Source organism: Panonychus citri, unplaced genomic scaffold (assembly GCF_014898815.1).
Source record: "Panonychus citri isolate SS breed McGregor unplaced genomic scaffold, ASM1489881v1 Contig00050, whole genome shotgun sequence".
NCBI classification, from domain to species: domain Eukaryota; kingdom Metazoa; phylum Arthropoda; class Arachnida; order Trombidiformes; family Tetranychidae; genus Panonychus; species Panonychus citri.
The window spans coordinates 854923-879902 of record NW_026515455.1 but is presented as its reverse complement, the minus strand read 5'-3'; the positions used below and the strand labels follow the sequence as shown (position 1 = coordinate 879902).

Here is a 24980-nt window from a genome sequence, read left to right as displayed (position 1 = left end):
GATTAGTTGAAAAGTCTAATTGTTGTTGGTTCTAAATAAGATTAATTGTTTCTAAGTTGATCATTTAGCTCAGTTGATTGACTTTGGTTACGAGTTTGCTTTCAACAGAAATTTCATAAAATGGTTCATGATGATTCACGATAATTAATCACTGAAAAATCATTTCATGATCATTAAGTTTCCAGAGCATCCCGATAGAAGGCGCTAACTCGATAACCATGGTAACTGGTTCCATTTGGATTGTTTCAAAATGATGAGAATAGTTTGGTCGAAAAACTCAACCGAATATCGTTTTGTACCAACGAACGGGAAATTTCGTGACCTTGACTTACCTTCTTCGAGTCTCTTTTTCCTTCGTTTTCGGACAAAACAAATAACAAGAACAACGTTGAGTAGTAACAATGTACTTCCAAGAACCGAAACCGCAATGATTATCAAGCGAGGAACATCACCCGATTGACCAGAGAAAACTTGAGAGATTCTCTCAGTCTCCGAAACTGGAGTTTCTATTATAAGAAGAGAAGCAAAAAAAAAAGAAGAATAATTAATCCCAAATGAGGAGAGAAAAAAGCACCAATGAATAAATAATCATCGAAAATGAAACTAATCTGTCAATCAGAATATTAACATAAACGGTGAAAAGAGAAGGAGAAAAAAATCAAGATTCATCATATTCGATAGACCCAATTAATGGTATTGTTTTTTTTCCTTCTCTTCTTTCAATTCTGTCGATCTTTCATGACAGAAATTGAAATGATGAAACATGATCTTTTTCCCATGAACAGATAATCATTAAAATTACCCTGAAGAGTTTTTCCTCTGATGTTATCCATGTTATATTTACTTTCTCCGAGGTCATTATAAGCCATTACATTAAATGAATATTCAGAATTATCTGTTAATCCCTTGATGGTAAAGATTGTTGTATTTGAAGGATGGACATCAGAATACTGAGCAGGTTCAGATGAGACCACGGATGAAGTTGTTGACGATAATGATGATAAACTATTGTCTGAGGGTGATGATGTTGATGATGAAATAACAGTGTTCGAGTCATCCGATGATTTGGTGTCAATTTTCTGATACCTTAACCTGAAAGATTGACTTAAACCACCATCAAAACCAGGAATCCACCTTAATGTTATACTTGATGTTGTTCTGTTGACAATTTTCAATGTCAATGGTGGATCTGGAGGTGATGTCCGATTAAAGTGAATAGATAAACGATTAAGTCCTAACTCGTTACGAGCAATACACTCATATGGACCATAGTCTTTATTGGTGACATCATTGATGACCAATGTACTCTGATAAGTAATCAAATTTGGCTGTTCAATGGGTTCAACTGTATATTTGTTATTGGTCATTTTCTCTGATATTATTGCTCCTTCTCGAAACCATTGGAACGTAATGTTTGGTGCACCTTGAGCCCGACAAACCAGTCGACCCTTTGAACCATTGTCACTTGCTGATTTCGATAGAATCGGTGCCATCAGAATTCGAGGTTGATCTGAAAATTGGACGAAAAATATTCATCATTAGCTTCATGATTGTTTGCAAATTATTTTCAGAATTTTTCATTTTACTCTTGAAATAATAATCGTTTCATGGAAATATGAAACAACCTAATTTCCAGTCTCAAATATTAATCAACTTTTCATTTTGCACTCTCATTGTTTCTAATGATGATGAGTTTCCAGAACAGTTATTAAGCTGATTAATGGCTCGATAACGTTCAATTGGAATTGAAACTAATTCGAAAACTCTAAATCAGGTCAATAAATGTAATTTAAACTAATGAGAAAGATCAAAATAATTACATAGATGATACTCTGTGAATCGTTGAGGCTAATGAAAGGCTGATGAAATTGTGGATAACAGAATCAGGCTGAGTATTCATATTGAAATCAAATTGTATCACAACTCAATTGATTGAATTACATTTTTAAGCAGTTCTCAATGATCACGAACTGATCAAGAGGTTGATATTTATTAATAAGCTTTGTTATTATGAAATTGCTATCAAATAAATGTAATAAGAGAGTTGATGGGAAATTGTGATTCTAATTATCTTGTTAATCTCATGAGGAGATTTTGAAAATTGCAAGAGAAAAGGCAATTAAAATCTCAAATTAACGAAATTACGAGAAATTGAACATTTAAAGTTTAGAAAAAAAAAGTTCCAAAAAGGAAATTCATCAATCAGAATAATTTCCTATTCCGAAAGATACATTTCAAAATTGAGAGAGAAGAAAAAATTGCATTGGGAATTTGTTTTTTTTTTCTATGGACGAAAAGGAAAACAGGAAAAGGAAAGAAATGAAGAGAATAGATAAAAATATCTCAGAATAACCAAAGGAATAAATTTTCCGATAATATCATCATGAAGATTATTATCATGATTCGCTTGATAGGTGATGCAATTTTCAATTCCCTTGACTGATGAGATGATACAATGAAAGAGAAAAGAAAAGGATTAGGTTAGTTTTAAATTCAAATTCGTTAATGAAAGTTCAGAATAATCAGTATCATCATAATCATCATGCAAAGTGTAATAATTGCCTGTTTATTGTGTTAAGATGAGCATAAAATGATGAAGATGATCAAGTTTTTCATCATTTTCTTGTGTGTTGGTGTGAAAACAAAACAAGTTATTAGATTTTTCCATCTACACCAGAACGTTTCCATAGTAACCAGAACTTTTTCCTTTTTTCCGCTAAAACAACTGAAAGAAACAGGAGATCTTAAGTTATCCAGACAATTCGAGAGAGGTAGTTGAACTTATTTCTGCCCTTTTTCGCGCGGGAAATGCTGATAAAACGACTGCTATTCCCGTGAAAGGGTTTAATCAATTTATTTATTAGATTACGAGGTTAACTGAACTTTCTGAACAGAAATGAATCTGGTACAAGAAATAATAGTAATGATTAAAGCTAAAGGTGAGATAAAGTTCAATCCATGAGAATGAGTTTCATTTGTTTTACTTTTTTCAACTTCACCAAGAATATGAATCAATCTCAACTTCATGATATCTGAACTTTAAATCTCAATGAACAGTCTGACAAGATGTGAACTCGACACAATTATTTATGGTTCTACTATGATCAGTATCTTTTATTGGTCGTTCGATTCAGTTCGAAAAGTTTAGAGTAACATTTGGAATTCTGTTGGAACTTTTTTTTTATTCCAAAGTTCGAACTGTTTGACAGACTGTAAATGAGAAAAAAAAGTCTCAATGAAGATGATAGAAAAAGAACAAGAAGCAAAATAACATTTTCGAAAAATCTTTGAAAGAAAAATGTCCAAAAGTTCATTGGAACATTTCCACTGGTGAAGATGTGAAAGAATTACATGAAATAGACTGAGAAAAATTCTGTTATTTATCATGTTTTGTTTTCGAAACTTTTTCTTACTCTTCATAATATAAACGGATCGAAAAAATAGTTCACCACATCAATTTTACTATTCACGAGGAGAAAATTACTATTGAGTCAACGGAAACGGAACTAGTTCAGTTCCAATAAATGCTTAACTCTGGTGAAAGCCAAGAGAAATTCATGTTGACCACTTTACTTGACCGCTCATAAATTGAGGATAACATTAGTTTCATAAATCTAATTCATGTCAACCTAAATTTACAGTTTGTTGATTATAAACAAATCAAGTTGAAGAAACAAAATCAAGTCAATTAATTAACATCAATCTAATTGTTAACCAATCTAATCAAATGCACACTCATGCAAATATCCAAGGATAAGAAAAGATCAACTCTTGATTTTCATTGAACAGTTAATTGATTAACTCGATTTTTACTCAACTCGAAGGATTAACTGGTCAATCAATTCGGTTGACCTTTTCAAGGCTCAATGTTTTGTTGTTCAACTCAATTAACTCATTTTCTAATTGAAAAATAAAAATAAACAAACAAATAGATGGAAAATCAGAATAATGCCTGAGGGCGAAATTTTGCCGAGAATTTATCATTATCAATCCAGTAAGAGAATTAGTTTGAAATTTATAAAGAACAATTCATAATCAACAATTCTGTGGCTCTATCAAGTGTCCATTGAATCATTTTCCAAGTTTCAGATTATCATCTCAACAACTGACCAAATCTTTCATTCTTAAATCAAACTGACTAGTAGATGATTTTGTGTACATCTTTCTTTTGGTGTCGATGGGTGGACATTAGGAAACGGAAGTTGATTGAAAAGAAAATAATGAAAACAGAGATTGAGAGAAAAGTATCAAACTAAAGTGACACCAACAAGATTCGAAGTCACAATGATAACCTTGGTTAACATGTCAAAAATCATCGAACCAAAGAAAAAGAATATAAAAAAAGTTCCAAGTTCATGTTGAGTAATTCGTCTTGATATGGAACTTGAAATGAAATTTTTCTCTCTCATTTTGCCGAATCTTTCCCCTCATAGAACTTAACATTTACGATCTGATCTTTTACCCTTGAACCATATTTATATCTCTCTCTCTCTCTCTCTCTCTTCTTCCTAACGAATCATCATCATGCTCTTCATCATGACGCTGATGAAATTTTCGTTCGATTTATTATCAATGTGAGGTTTCATCATGGACTGAAAGATAAATAGAGAAAGAGAGAGAAATGGATGAAAGAAGACAAGAATCTAATCAGCTTTAGCTGAAGAAAATAAAGATGAAGAGAGAGATAAAAGTTGATCTTCTTTATCGTTTCTCTATTTCTTCGCCATTCGATTCCCTGTATTCCAATATATAATTTCATCTATAATCTTCTCCATTTCTTGTTTCCATGAAAATTATTCTGAGTATCAGAATTTTCCTCTTCTTTCCTCAACAACAATCTTAATCATCAGTAAATCAACAGTAACATTTTCTCATGGTCACAATAAAAACTTGTCCTTTTTCATGATTCACACCAGAGTTTCTATGTTATATAAAAACAAATGACCAGTTGACCAATTGAGAAACAACAGTTATCGGGTAAAACTTATATCATTTCACTGTTACTCACAATTATGATTATCATCCTCATCCTCATCCAATTCTCATGAAATTCACATCATCCTCATGGTAATTTCTTAGTCAGTTTCATTGCACTTGTGTATATTTAAGTAACGTTTATCATGCATAATTGGTTAACCACATTTCCGTTTCAATCAATTTATCTTCATCACAGAATCTTCATAACAGAACTTTCATCAAACGAATATAATTCTGATTGGTTATCATCATCATCATGAAAGAAAAACAATTCAACACCAATAATCGGTAAATAAACCTGATTAACCTTTGAGAATCTTCAATCTAACCAACTGAATATCCTCTTCTCATGATCATGTTTATCATGAGAAATAATAATCAATCGATTGACAACAATTAGATAAATCACTTTGATTGACATTCTCGATATTTGAATTCTCGATATTTGAACTAACGTCCATATGAATACACGTATTTAAGTTAATTCATTTAGAATTCAGAATTTCATCAAATAATAGTAATCATTTCATGCTTCATGATATAAATTTAACTTACGTTTAACAATTAAATTTGTCGTTGCTGAATCAGGTGAACCAATTCCATTGGATGCAAGGCACTCATAAGCTCCTGAATCGGATTCTGAAACATTGAAAACGCTCAGGAATGACCTGTTATCGAGTATTGTTATCTTGAAACGTTCATTATCACTCATGGTAACAGAATCTGAATCAAATGTTGGTAAAGTTGTAAACGATTCAAGTGAATCTTCAACATAATTGGGTTTTCGTTGCCATTTGATTAAATCTTTAGTTATTGGATTAGCATCGACGGTACATTCAAGATAAGCCGTTTTTCCGATATCAACGAGGGCAAGGTCACTTTTCTGTGTAATTGTTGCAGCGTCTACGAAAAAAGAAATTGAATAAGACCAAAACAATTAGTGCATCATGAAAGATACACTTGGAATACTCAAGTTGATACAGATGATTAAATTATCTATGTAATGACTTAATCATCTAGGATTAAATAAGTGGATTTCATAAGGATTAGGTAAGAAAAAGGCTTTAAGGTAATACGAGAATTGTTTTCAGGAGACTTTCAGATCTAATGTATTACATTTGAGTCTTTTCCATGATAATCCTAGTAATTTTTTCGTCTCTCATGATATAAGATAATACATATAAATCGTCCAGAATGCTCATTTTTTATCAGAACTTTTTTTCATCATTCTCTCTCTCTCTCATCACCATTATCATCATTACTCATCACAATCAACAGCACCTTAACATTGACCAGATTCATCTGATATCATGGTAAACTCATATTTCATTCACAGAATTATCATTATTCATCATTTCATCAAGGCCTGAAATCTTTCAGGGGAGATGAACAAAAATATCAAATTCATTTTGTATCTATTATCATACTTCATTCAAATGCAAATTATTTCTGGACAAATTGATTATGTATATCATGGAGGAAAAAGGTAATTAATAATAAACTCAAGTCAAGAATATCAATTATAATTTTCATGGTAAAAGTAATCAGGGGTAAGTGCATAATCGAATTCAATTTGGAAATAAATTGTTCTGTAATGTAGAGAGAAGGAGGAAAAATCGATCGAGAGACTGTAAAAGAGGTGGAAATACATGGTGGGTGAATTTTTCATTTTTTCTGATACTCACATTTAACATTCAATGTGAAAGGTAATTTGGTGGTTCCTTGTGAATTAGTGGCTTCTATCAGATATGAACCTGAATCTTGCCTTAGAACTGAAGTGATATTGAAAACTGGACCTTCGGTTATGAATCTCGTACTGTCCAGTCCATTATTACCACTGATACGATGCCATTTATACTTGATATTAGCTGGATTACCTCGAGCAGTCAAGTTGATTGAAGCTTCATTACCTTCAACCAGTTCAAAGGAAACCATTGATTCTGATCCAAATTCAGGTTTGACTTTAATTAATGGTAAGAAACAAAAGGGAAAAGAGAAGAAGATTGATTTCATCATCATGTCCATGAGAGTGTCCAGTTATGTTGTTCATGTGTCAATGTGAAATGTTTGTTGTGTCATTGGATGAAATTGACAGCGAGAGAGAGGAAAAGTGAGTCCAAAAAAAGTGAGAGTGAGAAAAATAAACAAGAAAAAAAAACAATGGTGAAAAAAATGATATATCAAAGTGGGAGTGGGAAGGAAAGAAGTCACCATAATCAAGTTACGATGATTGTTAATAAATCAGAGAGACACACCGAGTAGCTTAAGCAAACAGAAGCTCAGCTAAGCTGCAGTGGGAGTGAGAGGGAGTGGGGTGGAAAATATCAAAAGCCAAAGGGAAGGGAAGAGAGAGAGTGGGTTATGTTTACAATGAGAAAAAAAGTTCTAAAGTGGGAAAGGATAAGATGTTCGAGACAATGGTGACATCATGAAACACACTGAGTGTTGGATTAGATGAAAAATGATTTCTGTTCAGAAGTCACCATGAAAATGAGCAAACAAAGAAGAGGGGAGCAGAAAAAAAGTTCAATAAGTTGGAGGTGGAAGCGAAAAAGTTGAGAGAAAATCAAATAAAATCAATTATGAAATGAAATTCATATTAAATCAACAGTAAGAAACATGAATCTGAACCATGATGATTCAGAGTAAATGAAAATAATAATAAAATAATTGAATCTTGCAGGGAAGATACAAAAAACAACAACAACAACAGTAAAAGTAAATGGTCAGTTGGTCAAATGAAGATAATGAAAAAATTGCAAACCAAACAAAAAGAAACGATATCACTGCAATTGCAAAAATTAACTAATTGTTTGATTGCAATTGCCTCAAGATAATTAGAGAGTAAAACAAAAATGAGAATCATTCAGTGACCATGAAACGAAAAACAGTTGACTGGACAATGGTCAATAAATGATAATGGCAAAAGCATTTGCATGAGACAAAACAAAAGAAAAGATAAAATTTATATGCAAACAAATTCCATGATGAAATGAAAAGCATGATGAAGATGAACTTTTTTGGCAAAATGTTTCAGTTCATTTGACTGGTCAAAACTTACACTGGACATTTAATGTTATCGAATCATGAACTTTCTGATCTAACAGGTGATTCTCTGCTTGACAGGTAAATATGGTTCCATCGTCGGAAGAGGTAACATTTATGTTTAGAATACTTTTGGACGATTTACCACCGAACGATGAATCAATCGGTTTTTTCACATTTCCAGGTAAGAGTTGACCATTTCTCCACCAGACCACCTCAGAAGCCGGATTAGAGGATTCGGTCTCACAGATAAGGTCAACTTCTGTACCCGCTTTGATACGACCTGGTCGTGATTTAATCTTCACTTTGGACGGTGCAACTAATCATAATAATCATAGGTTTCCATTTGTTTATTATCATCGGTGATGAAGATGAGAGAGAGATGAGTGAGTGAGTGAGATGGAGATAATTTTCTTTATTAATTTTATTATTCTTAGAATGCTATATTAGAACTGTTTTCTCATTAAGCAGAACCAAAATAAATCACGAAATCGATTTCATGTTAATCATAAAAACTTTTCTTCGTACTCATTTACCTTTATGATAACTTAATAATCTTACCAATTATATTTCCTTAGTTAATTGTTGTTCAATATTCAATATACAATCATGATAATAGTTGAATTTTTATGAATATTTTAATCACGAATTAGTGTTTATAATTAAATTAACTTTCACATCTTAAATGTTGATCATTTTCCATGTAAAAGTTACAAAATCTTTAAATGATTAACTTTTTCCAGATCAATTTATTTCTCCCGCCTTTGAGTTTGTGATTTAATTGATTCTGATTATTGATGAGTTAATTTTAAACTGTCTAATATATAAAATACTCACAAAAAACCGTTAATTTAACTGAAGCTTCGAGTGGTTTAATTGTCGCTGAATTTGATGCTTCACAACGATAAGTTGCCCCATTGTCAGAATCTTTGACAATTAAGGTTAATTCAGATGATATTCCGTTTATTTTTGAAGAAATCGTAAACCCTGAGGTTATCTCATCTTTACCCTTGAACCATTTAAGGTCAGCTAAGGGATTACCACCTTGAGATTCACAGGTAAGGCGTTTAACTGAGCCAGCACGTAGAGGTGTAGACTCATCGTAACCAATAATTGAAGGCTTATAAGGTGAATCTTCATGTGAAATTATCATTTCAAGACCCATACAATTATAATAATGATCATCAGGAAGATTAAGATGATATTTTATAAAAGGATAGAGGGGATGAAGAGGAAAAGTTAAATTTAAATTGTTAAGAGTTAATGATGATCAAGAAGTTAGGAGGATGAGGATGATTATGAATGATTAAGGAAAGGCAATGTTATCTTCTTGTTATCAATGAATGTGAATGTTTACAAATGATGATAAATGAGAAAACAACAGTAAAAAAAAAGGATGAGGATGAAGATGAAGATGAGCAATTGGATTAATCATTCATCTTACTCAAACCACGAGACGCCCAAACCAATCAAGTTAATTACAGTTATAGATATTTTGATAATGTTGATTATCAGAATGATAGAGAGAGGCTACCGGTCAATAACTCATCTGATTATCAAGATGATGATGATGATGATGATTATCAATCTGATGGGTTGAATGATGAGGATGAAATAAAAGATAACTGATAATTTTCATTGATCATCAACAATTTTTTACATTTATGATAAACTTAAATTTCAATACAATTCACCCTCATGTTTAACAAACTAACATGATGATCATTTCTGATTATGTTTAATTAATCATCTTCATCATTTGTTGATATCATGGATTCTTTATCATCTTTTTCATCATCTAATCTTCATCATAATGTTAATCGGTTGTCAATTCATTCATAAGCAAATTATTTATGTCACTAATTAGACTGATCATTAGCTACTACTTTATATAATCAGTAATTCTTGTCACTTAATTGCTAATCCAAATTTAATCGGATTGATTGAGATTTTCTTCAATTGAAATCAATGTTTGGTTGTTTACTTTTCTAAATGATGAAAGATTTGAATCATTGAATAATAATCAACAAGTTGATCTTCATCTTAATCATTAACCTACATCAAAGTTAATCAATAAGAAGAAAAAAATAGTTGAGACTCAGTTAATCATTAATTTGAAAGAGAACAGGAAGAAAATTAAGTTTGGAAATTTAATTAACCTCAATGATAGTCAACCGGACATTCAACAATCTATTGACCAGAATGAAATTCAAGATATAAATTGAGAGGTAAATTCTGACAGGGGACAAGATAAAGTCTCCAAGATAATATCAACATTTAGAAGGGGAAAAAAGTTCCAAATGAAATTGGTCAAGAGGATAAGAGAAAGATGAACTTTGAGGGATTCACTGTTTTCAAATTTTCTCAGTTCAAGATAAATAACATGGAGAGAAAGTGATAAAACTCATGGATAAAATTCTGAATGTTAGGATTAGTTCACAACTTGGGTGATTTGAAATAGAGACAAGAGAGAGAGAGAGAGAGAGAGAGAGAGAGAGAGGAAATGATAGAATTCGAATATAATATCAAACAAGATGATCGGAGGAAGGAAAAAAATCGAGAAGAAAATATAACATGGGAAGAGAGAAAAAAAGTCAGAATCGGAACTTAAGAATTCTCAGCTACTACATGAAACAATAATTCTTTTTTTCTTGCTCAGTGGTATCAGAATTTCCATCAGAGAGGAAAAAAATCCTCTCACCAAATTAAGATTCTGATGTAATAAGATAACAGAATTTTTCGATAAAACTTCTGATGAGACCAAAGTGATGAAGGGATCAAGGTAAGAATAGAAAATAACTTTATCCCAGAATTTTGAGGGAAATTTGAATATTATACAAGAAAATCAAGTTTAAGAGGAAAAGGATGAGGTATAAATATGAATTTCCAAGGCCAAACTCTGAGAATTCATGAGATACTTACACAAGATATTTAAGGCATGAGTGGCGGTAACTGTTGTATCGAGAGCTCGATTAATAGCAAAACATGAAAAAGTTTTCACACTTCGTTCCTGTGAAGAGATAAACAAGATGGATTATTAATAATTCTGCTTATTTTTGTTTCTTCAATCAAAGCGCAGAAATAGTTGATTTAATGTTAATCATCTTCCAATCAATCGTATGAATAATTATCCATGATGAGGATAAAGTAATTAACTAATAACTCAATCAATTCATGAGCCTTTTGTTATCAATCAAAGTTAAATATTCACTTTTGACATGAAATCTATTTGATTCATTCAATATTCACTGAAACAAAACACAGCAAAATTTTTCAAATCAATTCCGCCCAATTGATTCAGTTCAATATCTGTAACTTATCATGAAATCAACTTAATCACTCCCTCCTTTCCCATTACTATTTTTCCACATCTCATCCTCATCTTCATCTTCATCCTTTCCAATTATCATATTACACTGCATCAATCATAATGAAGATTAAAACAATTAAGGTGATATGTTAATTATATGGAAAACTTTTCATCTCAAATTTTGTGCAATTAAATTAACTGATGATGAGTTTAGCCAATGAACAATTTATAAATAATTACTGAAATATCAAAAATATCAAACATGTAATTAAATATGAGATATACAAATGAGACAAAAGGATTAATGATTAATCCTTCAATATGATTGACAATTGATTGGATTAACATTTTTATCATCAAATTGAAATTACATTTGAATGATAATCAAAGTGATTATTATGATTGAAGATGATGATAACCTACCGTTGACAATATTGGTACCGTTATGTTTGTCGTTGTTATATAACCTCCACCCTTGGATTGTGATTTATGACTATTTTCAGTTTTAATTGTCCGGCCATCGATTGACCAGTTCAATTCAGCGGGCGGATTAGACGGTTCAGTTTTACAGATCAAGGTAACATTATCACCCGCTTTAGCTTCAGATAAACCTACAATTGTGACTGATGAAGGAGCAACTGATGGAGAGAAATGAAGAAGAAGAAAAAATATCGTGAGTTAAATATATATGGAAAATGGATGAGAAGAAGTGAGAGAAAAAAAAAGAAATCAGTTAACAGTCAACAACAAGAATAACATGATAACAATATGAGTAATCAGTGAATCAGAAAAGATGAAGATGAAGATGGACACAATGGATAAGAGAAACAGGTAATCAGACAGGTAGACAAGAAGAAAAGAGAGAGAGAGAGAAATGGATGATAATGATTATTATTATCCTTATATGATATTAATGATATCGTTAATAATGATGAGGATGATAAGTAACAAAGGCAGAGGATGAAGCAAGAATTGGGATACAATTAGTTGCTCAGGTGAGGTTGAGGTTATCATGTTTTGCAAATTTACCGCTGCACGATTATGCTTATGGTCAATGTTTATTATTTTTACCTTCTTAAGGAGCTGAAAAAATTGATGATAATCATCAAGATGAAGATGATGATGATAATGAAGCAACTGAATAATAACAACAAGTTGATTCCGTCGAGTTACCTGTAAACTTTACCTTCTCATTTCTTTACCTTGACCACTTTTACCTGAGATTTTTTTTTCTTCAATGGATCGTTTTTATTATATTTTTTTTTCCTCTTCTTCTTTTCATCTATTACTACTACTAACTATTCATTTTCCATTCATTTCAATACCTTTTTCCATTGGGTAACTACTTTTATCTTTTCTGACGAAAAATTGACTTCACGAGTTAATCTTCACGCACTTAATAATTATCATCAACTTAATCGTAATCTTAATCATCATGATCATCATTATCATTCAATCGTTATCATCTTGTTATTTTCACATTTTCTTACCATAATTTATTTATTATACAATTTACTTCATATCCAAGGTAATAATAAACACTCACACAGGTAAATTATTATATCCTGATAATTATTATCATGATATGAATCATTTTTCACGTTCATCATAATCAACAAACTAAATGATCACAATGAGATAATTTTGGTTTCATGTTGAGTTAATCAGATGATAAATTGATATATAATAATAAACATGGTTATCTTATTGTTACCATTGTATTGGAAAAGGAGGATTAAAAGTGGATTAACAATATGAGACTTACATTGAACGGATAAAGTAACTGAAGTGGTCATCGCATTTGAAGATATTGGTGTTTTAGCTTCACAGGTAAACTTGGCATTATTATCATCCGAATCAACTTCAAAGGTATATTCATTGATTGATTCTCGATTACTGTGAGAATCAAATGAGAAATCAATTGGCTCGTCATTTTTGTACCAAATTAGTTGAGCTAATGGATTACCACCTCGAGATCTACATCTCAATTTCAATGTATCTCCTTTTCTGATTATATCTCCAGTGTGATAACCTGAAATCTCAGGTGCACTTGGCGGATATAAAACGGACATGGAAACAGTTGATCGCAGGGGTGATGATAAGGCAGGATGAGAGGCTGAACATGTATAAGTAATACCATTATCCTCGGCGTTTAGTTTAAGTGATAATTCAGATCTTGTGGTGGTAATTGAATCACCACCTCCATTAGAAGATGAGACACCATCATTGGTAGAAGATGTTACAGTTAAGACACTTTGATTTGGAAGGGAAGCTGAATAAGAACGAGAGAGAAAAAAAATCAATCAATCAAGTGTAACAATTAAAATACTCTTTCAATTTGTTCAACATCCTTTTCACTTTGTAAACAAAACCGGAAAAGGAAACGATGATTTGTCTTCAATTATGTTACTCTAATCAAAAGGGTTGAAAATGAGATACAATCATAATTAGATTATGATTATCAACAACATCATCATCATTATCATCATCATTTTAGTGATAATTTTGTTTTTTCTTCCACTTTTCTGTAAATACAATCAATTTTATCGCCTTTTTGATTGTAAACAATTAACTTGATATTTACTTTAATTTAAGTTGCAAAGAGAATGAGAAAATTAAAATCAATTGAAAAAGTAAACATGATGATTATAAGTATTCAAAGTCTATTGTTGTTAATACATCAACAATCAACTAAAATCTATTCTTGTTTACAGTAAATTAAACAAAATTTAATCATGAGAATAGAAATTAAATTCAATCAAATTAGCAGGAATTAAAATTTTTCTTCAATCAAATCTAATTGCAAAGGTGATAATCAATGAAAACATTTCAGCTCATGAAACGTAATCATGAGAGTGAGAGAGAATGCAATAAGATGCAATTAAAATTGAGAATCTGCTGAAATTAAGGTTGACCACAAATGGAAACAAAAACAACTACAACTCAATGAGTGGAAAATATCAGTTACTAGAAATCGTGAGCATCACCCTGGCACCGATTACTGAATTTATGGTGAAAAAAAAGATTCAAAGCCTGAAATGAGAGAGACAACAAGGTGGATCCATTATCAGGGTGGAGATGATGTTTTCTGCTCTTTTTTTTTCATTTATCAAGTTTGTTTTTTTTTCTTTGCGTTTGCTAACATTTGAAACTATTACAACAACAAGGAGCATCATAACTTATCAGTTACACCAACATGATGATAATATTATTATCGAGATGATAATAAGAGGATGAACAAACCGAGATCTGAATTATATTGAGTTTAGGTTTTCAGGATAAACGTGATGAAGATAATTTCCGGAATCATAAGGAGGAGTTGGTGGTGATGATGATGAAGGAAAAAAAAATGAAGCTAAAACTTTACTGAATACAAATTCAGGCGAAAATATAAAATTCTGACTTTGGCACTTAGAACTTTTTTTTCGACTTGTTCATGATTCTTATCATGATGAAAGATTTTTTTTGTTGGCGATTTACTTACTTGAATTAAGCTCAGTTTCTCGGCGAAACCATTTGATCTTAGCGGAGGGTTTACCTCCGTAAACTAGACAGGTAAGAGTGACCTTTTCACCCTCTCTCACCTCGACTGCTGACCCATTGGAATGACCAATGATTTCAATCTTTTTAGGTTTAACTGTAAACAAAAAAAAAGAGAAAATTAAATCAAATGAAAAAGTAAATTAGTTACATTGTTTATTCAGAATTAATTTGGAAACATGTTACATGAATTCATGATTAGTTTATACTATAAAAGGTTCGAACTGGTCAGAACTTTTTTTTCCAATATCACCAAATGACCGATAAGTTTGATAACTGAAACGAAAAAATTTCTTCTTTTTTTCTGTCTGTTTATATGTAACATTTTCAATGGAAGAAAAAAAATTGAAGCCTCAAGTTATTGTGAAAGAGAAAGAAAAACAAAAAAATTGAGCTAAGAAATTTAAGAAAATAGCCTGAGGCATTTCTCTTGGTTCCTTTTAGCATTATTATCTATTCATATATTTACTTAATAGTTAATTTTTTTCCTCTCCATTCTTTTCATTAATTTCATCAAGAACGAAGGAAAAAATAATAATAAGCTTTTCTCAAATTCGGTTTTCTATCATTAATTGTAATATATTGATTCAGTTTATTTATGATCTAATTTTGATTCGGTTTTCAACCTTATTTGGAGGGAAAGATTGAGTCAAATACTAATTGCGTTGGTTAATTGTGATTAACAATCAATTCGGATAAAAGATAATGATACTTACGGAGAACCGTTAATCTGCTATTAGCTCTGATTGCTTTATTATTGGATGCTGGACCAACCTGGAAAAGGGAAATGTCAAAAGAGAGAGAGAGAAATCAAATATATGTATTAATCTGATTGAATGTAATCTGATGAACATTGTAAACATCATGTTAATTAGGTCAATGAGATAATATTATTGAAATGAGATAAAATGTTGAGAAAATCATTCGGATCGTACTGAGCTTTTTATCAGAACTTTTTTTTCTCGTCCAACTAATCTCATATAACTAACTGATTATCATCATGATTCTGTAGAAGGCAAAAAGATAACCATGGAGACGATAACTGAGACTCCGAAATGAACAAAAAAAGCTCAATAAATTGAATTTTATCTCAAATGATAAGAATCAATTCCTAATGTAATCTTATCTTATATCAGAACTTTTTATTTATTTATTCACTCGGACATTATCAATGAACTTACCTGACATTGGTATTCACCATCGTCATCAATTGAAGCATTTTCAATTTGTAAATTATGTTCACCTTTGATTGGATTACCCTCCATACTATAACGAGGATAACCAGGGATGGATCGATCGAAACCTGAACAATTTGAAATAGAAAAGAAGAAAAAAAATCATCAAAAATCATGAAAGAAACAAAAATTCATGCAAATATCAAGAACATGATAAAAACAAATGAATAACACTCATTGAATAGTGTAAAAAAAGCTTAGCAATTAAGTTAATCATAATAATAGAAAAGGGCAAACATCATAATGGTTTAATATTTGTACACATGATCATTCATTCATTCATGAATTGAAATGAATCATCACCATGATGAAGATGAAACGAGAATGGGAAATAATTACAACTAACTAATCATTATCACTCTCAGAACCTTGGGGTTACCATTAGCATCAATCATATTATTTATCATTATTAATAATGAATAATAATCAACAAGATCACTTTAATTGTTAACTTTAATCACCATGAATGTGAAAAAAAACAGTAATCACAAAACTTTGAATCAGAACTTTTTTCCTCTTTCTCTCTTATATTACTCATTTACACATAGAAATTACAACAAAAAAAGTGACATGAATACACTGAGGGATAAATGAATGGGTGGAGTAGAGGGGTAAGGGTTAGGGTGGATTATGATTAAATTGTTACAATCAAATAACAGTTAAATTTGTCGTACATGTAAAAAAAATCACCCTGAAAGTAAATCAATTTATTATGAGTTTCCTTTTGACAGGTTACTGTTCCCATCAATTCAATTTCATGATAAAATGTTTCACTTTTTTCAGTTACTCGGATAATCAGATTGATGTTATTGATATTATGAGATTTAATATGATTTATGAATTGAAACATTTAACCTTTTTTTTTGCTATTCTTCAATTGATTACAATTAATCACAATCAAGAAGTTTATCTTTGTATTCATGTACAGTTATTATTAAGTCATTTTCAGAAGTTCATTGATTTCTCATTAATTATCTCGATAAAATTTTCCTTGGATTCTAATAGTTTTTGTTATCATTTCTTAATTGTTGCCAAATTGTTAATATCGGTTAATTTTCCAGCTTAATGGTTATGATGATTATGTAAACTAAATTAAAACTAATCTAATCACTTTCTTTTAGAGTAAATTGTTACCAAAATGTTTCTTCAACTGATCAAGTAATTTAGGTTAAAATTACTTAGTAAATTGTTTGCAATTTTAATTGTAAAACCATTGACTTCCTTATTTAGCTTCTAAATAGTGTTAATAATTTACTAATTATCTAAACAATTTAGTCGTAAATTAATATAGAGTTGAAAAAAATCATAAGTAAACTTAATTGTTAACATTGATGGTTAATTGTTGGCTAACAATTTGGATTAACCTTCGCTCTCGTAGTTAACTGTTAACTTTGAACTTAATTGTTGCATTGAGAAATCTTTACAAATCCTATGAAGGTTAACGATACCAACGAAATCAATTAAACGATTGTAACAATTAGTTAATTGAATTACGACAAAAACTAAAAGTCTATTGATTACAATTGGTTAGAATTGTAGTTGAATTGAGATCAGAACTTTTTTTTCCTTCTTGAATTAACTGAAAAGTTTTGTTAATCCTCTCGAAAGGTGAATAGCCATGAGATGATTAGGAGATGATGATAATAGATGATGTATAAAAGGGGGTGGAGGAAGATGATAATGATTTATATAATTCTTACAATGATTATCAACAATTAGTTAACAATTTACCACCTCTAATACTGACCTGGTTCATACGGTTAAGTGAACTGAATCAAATTAAATGAAACAACAATTAATTCAAAGAGAGTTGATATCTAATTATCATTCAGTGTATTATCATGAGATACATGGGTAGGAGGAGGAAGAGGACATTGAATTAATTTTCATCATCAACTGATTGATCAAAAGCGTTTAATCAAAGTTAATTTTCATCACAAGTTACTCAATCATCAGAGAAACATCATCATCATGAAAAATTTCATTCGTTTCGTTTTAATCTGTATCGAGATAATTGTTATCTTCCAATCAACAGAATCATCATCAGTAAATTCATCGTCATCTCCATCTGCTTCTTCATCATCAACAGCATCTCCATCATCATCATCATCATCATCTTCTTCTTCTTCTTCTTCATCAACCAAATCATCTGCATCTTCCTCATCATCTGAACCTTCCCAAGCGGAATCATCTGTTAAACCAGTTCGAAATGATCTGACCATCTTATTGACCGATAGACCAATCGGTGAGATTCAAAATAACAACAACGCAAATGATTGTGTTAATGATAAAAGTTCATCAAATTCTGGTACTCGAAACATGAAAGGAAATGGTAAAAATCGTTACAGTTCCCAGCGAGTGGTCAGTTCATCTTCAACTAAAGGATTAACTGGCTCTCGATTCACTGGGATTAGTCAAACTAAAGTCACTGATAATCTTAGTGAATATAAGTTACTCCATCATGGTCATCTTGACGATCCATCAGATGATCAACCCAAGCAACAAGGTAACTTACTAAACACTCGTAATCAAGGTAAACATTCATGGACATCGAAATTTCAAAACAATCAAAATTATCGGGATAATTCACCGATGAACAGAATCTCAAAGAATCGCCACCAATTACAAGAATATGGTTCATCTTTGAGAAAGAAGTTCAATAATCTTCGACAAGGGCAAACAAGATTAAATCAAGGTGTTAACAATGGTCAACTTCAATCATCGAATAAAAATAATGCTGGTCAAGTGATTGTAAGTGAAAATGAATCAGCTGATGGCGATCAAGAGGAACAAGAAGAAGAGGAAGAAAAACCGAAAAAAAAGAAAAAGATTAACAAGAAAATTTCAAGTAAGCAAAAACCTCAATAGATTTTTTATTTACCTTTAATCCTCTTAATCTCTTAGTTGATTAATAATCTAACCTTTTCTTACTCTTACTTTTCACTGGATTAGGTAAAAAATACAAGACCAATAATAGTAACAAGCATAAAACTTATGGCTACTCGAACTTGAAAGGTCATCGAATCGCAATCAAGGATGGATCGAGAAACAAAATCAAATCTAATCACAAACAATCAAAGGATAAGGTTCACATTATCCTGGTAACATGATTAACCTTTTAATCTCAAACCAGATGATTAACCTAATCCTCTAAAACAATCAAATCTAATTTATTCCGTTACTCGAAAAACTAATCACTAATTTAAATCCTTTAATCTATGAAAAGATTGAAACCCAATCATGTTACCCAAATTTACCTGAAGATTAACATTATAAACCCAAAAGTTAATGAAAAGAAATCAAAGATTACTAATTATCAGGAGAGATTAACAATTTATTATCAACAATTAAAGTTAACAATTTTATATATCATCTAATCTCAAAGGTGATGAGAAAGTAACAATTATTGTAACTGTTACAAATTGACAATGTCAATCGGGTTTCAACAATTTTTGTTCAACTTTTATCATGAAATCTCATGGGAACATTTGAAATGAAATATATAATGTTTATCTTTGGAAACAATAATTATCTTGATAACGATAATGTTTGATAGTAATCAGAATGATAGTTAATAACAAAATTGTCTTTCGTCATGAATAATAATATCAAGAATTGTTGTTATCAAAATTCAGGTGAAAATTATCACAACTCATCATGTTTAACATTTTAGTCTGATGATGAATACCCACAGGGAATAAGTTATGCTCAATTCTGCCTCTCCCTCTTTATTTTTTACCCTGAAATTCAGTGTATATAATATTCATATTCAACACTTTCTATTCAATCAAACCTAATGTTTTCGTTGTTACTTTCATCATGATGAATATTAACATAATATATATTGGAGAGATAATTTTTATAACGATAACATGATGAAGGAAAAGTTCTGACTGAGAAATCTCGACAGGGAGAAAGAATCAAGGTGATAATAGAAATCATTGGTGATAAAATTGACAGAATTCTGATAAAATTCAGAGCCCATGTTATCCTGTTACACTTGGAGTTTGTTTTTCAATGAGAAAGAAAAACAGGAAAAGAGATAAACCGAAATTTTCTCTCTCATTTTCGTTTTATTTCTGATTCTTATCTTATTCCTAGGTTATCATGTGTTCATTGTTACATTAGCATATATTTCAATGATATTTCATGATGAAAAACATGGGGAACATGATAATGTTTCAGAAGAGTGAGTGAAAAAATAAAACTCAGCTTGTAACTGAAACTGAAAAGTAGTAAGAAAAAAAATCTGATTAATCTTGAGAATAGATTTTACTTTTTTTCCTCTTCAAGTATTTGCATTATTATTATCGTTTCATGAGCCTGATAATAAACAATGATGGAAAAAAGTTCATGTTGTTCAGATCGGTAATCATGATGATGAAACCAGGGTGGGTTTTTTTCAAGCAAAGTTACAGGAGGAGGAGGAGGAGGAGAGGCAAAGACTGATTGTTGGTAAAGTTTTTTATCAATCACAAGTTGATAGTTGTAAATGTTTATCTCTTGGAAACAGTTCATGGTTCCTATTGAATCAGCATCATGTTTTATCATGAAATTGATGCTTGGTGAACTTTTATTTTTCTTCTTCTTTTATGTTGTATATCTTGCGATTATTGATATACTTTAATGCAATTGATGATAACTGATTCTACGGATGAAGATGCGGATGATAATGGGGCGAGGTGTTGATGATGATGCTAGAAAAGTGAAAATCAAAGAAAAGAGAATGAAAAATTTTTCTCCTTCTTTTACTCTTTCTCTCTTACATTCAATGATGATGATGATGATAAAGTTTTGCTTTCAATTTGAAACATGATTGACATGATGGTTTGAATTATATCGAGAAAGATGTTTCTCATCATCATCTTTATCATCTTCATCATCCTAATCAGATTCTTGTCATACTCGGTAGAAATATAAGAGAGATAGAGAGAGAGAGAGCGAAATTTTTTCCATCTTCCAGAGGAAGAGGAAAAAAGATGATGAAGATGGAGTAAAAACCTCAAATTCTGAAATGATGAACATTGATCCAGGGGAGAAAAAGTATTATTTTGGAATCTGAAGCTCTATCAAATTCCGAGGATGATAAAAAAAAGAGCAGAAAGACAGAGTGAGCATCTCAAAACATCCTCATCATCTTATCTTCATCTTGTTTTCCTTTCTCAGGTTTATCTCTTCTTCTTATCATCATTTGGATGTCTAACTTCATCTTCATCTTATTTGTGTATAAGATTTATCCTCATCTTTCCTTCATCCATCTTCTCCCTCGCCCCCTTTTTTGTTATCCTTTTCTGATTATCATTATGAAAATCAACATTTCCATCCTCTGATTATCATCATCATCTTTAATCATGTCTCCGAAATGATTATCATCTTCATTATCATGAACCATTTTTACTCTCTCATCCAATTTCAATTCATCATCATGTATCATCATCTTTTAACGTAATAAAATGATTTCTCAATTTAAGATTGGAGAGTGAAATATTTACACCATTCATGGGCCCTGGTTGTCCTGATAACATGACAATCACATCAGTCAAGCTTCATCATCATCTCTGAGCATCCTCATCAACTTCATCTCTGTCAGAAAAATGATAAGAAGGCGGAAAGTGTATCACCATCATCATCATCATCACCATAATAGTTGTGTAAATTATTGAGGGAAATTTTCATCTCAATTAAAAAAGCGCAGAAAAAAAAGTTGTAGTCTACAATTGATCAGAAATGATTCAGTTGATTCTCAGAATTTTCATCCAGGAAAAAATTGCTTCAGAATTGAGAATCAATCTTGTCAATATTTATCGGATATGAACAAGATGCTTGTTAAGCAGAAAAAAATATCAAATATGAAATTGAAATGACCCCAGAAAGAAAAGAGGAATCAACTAAGGAAACGCGGAATGAACTTATCATGAGACTAGACTAACATGAGATTAAATTTTATCATGAAATTCAGGTTACAAGTCACCTCAACATTAATATCTGAGATCAGGGAGAAAGTTCAACAGGAAACGTAAAGTTGACACTTGATTGAATGAATTACAAGAAACTGACCAATATGATTGAGGGTAAAAAAGTAAAGAAAGTTGATTAATTCACTGGTCAAGATCATGAGCAAGTTCATCACATTTTTCTGCGAAATAAAAGTGAAGATTGATGATAAAATTATCCTGAAATTCTGAATCTATTGGTGTGAATTTCATGATATCAACTTGTTAGCATTTAGATGATAAGAGGAAAAAATATTCTTCCATAATTATTATTACCATAGAGAAATATTTTATCTCCATTTCTATATTTCTGTCAAAAAGCCAATCCCTTTTTATTGAAACTCAACTATCAGTTTACAAACAAAGAAAAGAAAGAAACAAAAAAGTTCTGATAAATCTGATTGATGCTGATGAAGAAGCATCAGAGTCGATTGATTAATTACGGTTATCATGATGAAACTTATCCATTCTCATCGGATTAACATTAATCTGTTATTCAGTTGAGAATTGGTTGTTGTTAATATTAGATAATTTTTCCATTGTTACAAGAGATAAACTTTTTCATCCAATTTTGTTTTAATTTCAACGCTGATGGTCAATCAAATGATCTTACAAAATGGATAATCACTTTCATCCTCATCATCAGCTTCTTACCTTAACCATCATCATTATCTTCATCATCCTCATAAAATCATTCTGATCAATCTTTATCTTTAATATTTGAGAAGAAAATTGTTCATCTTTTTGCTATTTCAACTTTTCATCTTCTCCATCATCAGTCAACACCTTATTCTTGATTGATTTTAAATTCTCCATCAATTTTATCTTCATCTTCTCTCTCTCTCTCTCTCTCTCCCTCTCTCTGTTTTTATCTTCTCTCTCTCCTGTCATCATTATGATGAACGATTGTTAATCTTAACCATATCAAGAAACATTTGATTCTCTATTCGAAGGAAAAAAAGATGATGAAATTATCTTCTTAAAAGATGATGATTAACTTGATGCTCATCTTCATCATTTATATTCTGTAATGATGGTGATAAGTTCATTTACTGAATCCAAAGTTAATCAGGTAATTATCATTGAAATTATATCTTAATCTTTTTCAAAAAGTTTTCTTATCGATTCCGATTGATTTTTCAGTTTAAACTTTTCTTTACACTATTCTACTTTTATTCTCATGAAATTATCATGAAATTAATGATGGTCATAAGCAAATAGATAATCTAATCACTTGGTTATTTATCCTGATTCATCATGAAAGAATTTTCTTTTTTTCTCTTCCCTTATTAAACTTCCTGTCTCATTTTGTTTCCCTTTTAATGATATGGGATTAGATTGAAATAAATCTCTGAATAGGGTTACATGATTGTGATACATTCTGTTCAGAATCAAGAGTAATAATCAACTTGGTGATAATATTGAGAGAAACAAGTTGAATGGAAATGTTATTTTTCTGTATTGTGTGTGTGTTCATTGTCTGATATTGAATCTTGTTTGTTGCTCATCATGAAATCAAGAATCTGAGCCTCATGAGATTCAGTTATAAGTAAAGGTTAAGGTCACATGGAATTGATAAGATTTCTTGGTTTTTTTTCTTCTACTTCATTTTCTGTAAGTGTTGCTATTGATTGTAAATGAATTATTAGAGAGAGAGAGAGAGAGAGAGATGAAAAAAAGTACAGAAAATGATGAGGATAAGAAAGATGAAAGTTCTGAAAGGGAAGATAAATATTCCTCATTCTATTACAAATGGTAAATGTAGATGACAATCTCTCATGTGGAGACTCGGTAAGATAAACAGAGGATGATTCGGAGGAAGATGATGATGGATAAAGATATGGGTGAATTCAAGGTAAGATGAATGGATAGATTGAGATGAAAGTCTGAAAAAAAAGATAAAGCGAGTTTATTGAGCGTCTAATTTGATGAGAAAAAAGTAAGAATTGATTGATTCTTATCCTGAATCAGTTACATGTTTTTCTTTTCTTTTCTTTTCTATTATTTTTACAGGTAAACAATAGAACGAGAGTAAAAAAATAACCGATATGAAAGATTCTTATGAGGTTACCAAAAGGTGACAACAGATGAAGAAGATGAGTTGAGTGAAGAAATGACCAACCATGAGGAGAAATATAATCTTTATGATTGAATAGTGATAACTGAAAATTCTGGAATGAAATACTGGGAATGGAGAAGAAGAAGAAAAAAGTTCATGTTGAGTAAATATTGCAACTCAAATTAAGGAAAAAGTTTTTCTGTGTAATTTTATTTCGTCGATTTTTGGATCTAAGATGTTTGTTCATTTTATTTATTTTTAGAGAGAGAGAGCCGAGTAACACTGGTCAGTGGTCAATCATTTTCATGGGAATTTCAAATGAAAATAATGATAACTGAAGATATTGAAGAGACAGTGAAGATGAAATAAGATGATAACAAAATTACAAGATAAAAGTGTGAACTTAACAAGTTTATCATCTTGAGAGAGGATTAAACTTCATCTTCTAGTGTTACTTTGATATTGGAAAATGAGAAGGAAAGAGTTCAGAGTGAATTCATTTTAATTTGATAACTAGAGGGAAAGATTCTGGTGTAACAGAGAAGCTCTGGACATGGAGAGATGATGAGGAAATGAAGAAATAGAAACTTGAAAACAATGGAAATGTCATTAAAAGAGATACAAAAGAAACTCTGTTTTTATCCAAGAGGAAGAGATGATGAAGATGAAAAAATAGATTCGGAGGAACTGTGTGTATGTGTGAGAGAGATGATTTTACAGGGTGTCCGAGTGTGATGAGCTTTTTTTAACCATGATAACATTTGGAGAGTGTAAAAAAGTTCAATTGTTTGATTTTCTTTCAGAATCATCAACACATTTTC

The 24980-nt window shown here is 30.8% G+C and overlaps 2 protein-coding genes across 3 annotated transcripts in view; one reads left to right on the top strand and one right to left on the bottom strand.

The window, feature by feature from the left end:
- Positions 1–24980, bottom strand: part of LOC128385782 (nephrin-like) — a 74281-nt gene that overhangs the window by 2671 nt on the left and 46630 nt on the right. Inside the window, exons 3-14 of one of the 2 annotated variants that reach the window (XM_053344696.1) lie at positions 16054–16175; positions 15589–15646; positions 14817–14969; positions 13098–13604; positions 11756–11970; positions 10945–11032; positions 8860–9156; positions 8039–8341; positions 6663–6938; positions 5533–5880; positions 803–1510; positions 333–506 (exon numbers count right to left, since the gene is read on the bottom strand). In XM_053344696.1, coding sequence (XP_053200671.1) covers positions 333–506; positions 803–1510; positions 5533–5880; positions 6663–6938; positions 8039–8341; positions 8860–9156; positions 10945–11032; positions 11756–11970; positions 13098–13604; positions 14817–14969; positions 15589–15646; positions 16054–16175 — 3249 coding nt within the window. The remainder of the gene's footprint in view (positions 1–332; positions 507–802; positions 1511–5532; positions 5881–6662; positions 6939–8038; positions 8342–8859; positions 9157–10944; positions 11033–11755; positions 11971–13097; positions 13605–14816; positions 14970–15588; positions 15647–16053; positions 16176–24980) is intronic. The other variant, XM_053344697.1, reaches the window with a different exon arrangement.
- On the top strand, positions 18069–19544 carry LOC128385784 (putative uncharacterized protein DDB_G0277255). Its single transcript, XM_053344699.1, has 2 exons — positions 18069–18955; positions 19060–19544. Exons 1-2 carry the CDS (start codon positions 18079–18081, stop codon positions 19215–19217), a joined length of 1035 nt encoding a protein of 344 aa, XP_053200674.1. The 5' UTR covers positions 18069–18078; the 3' UTR covers positions 19218–19544.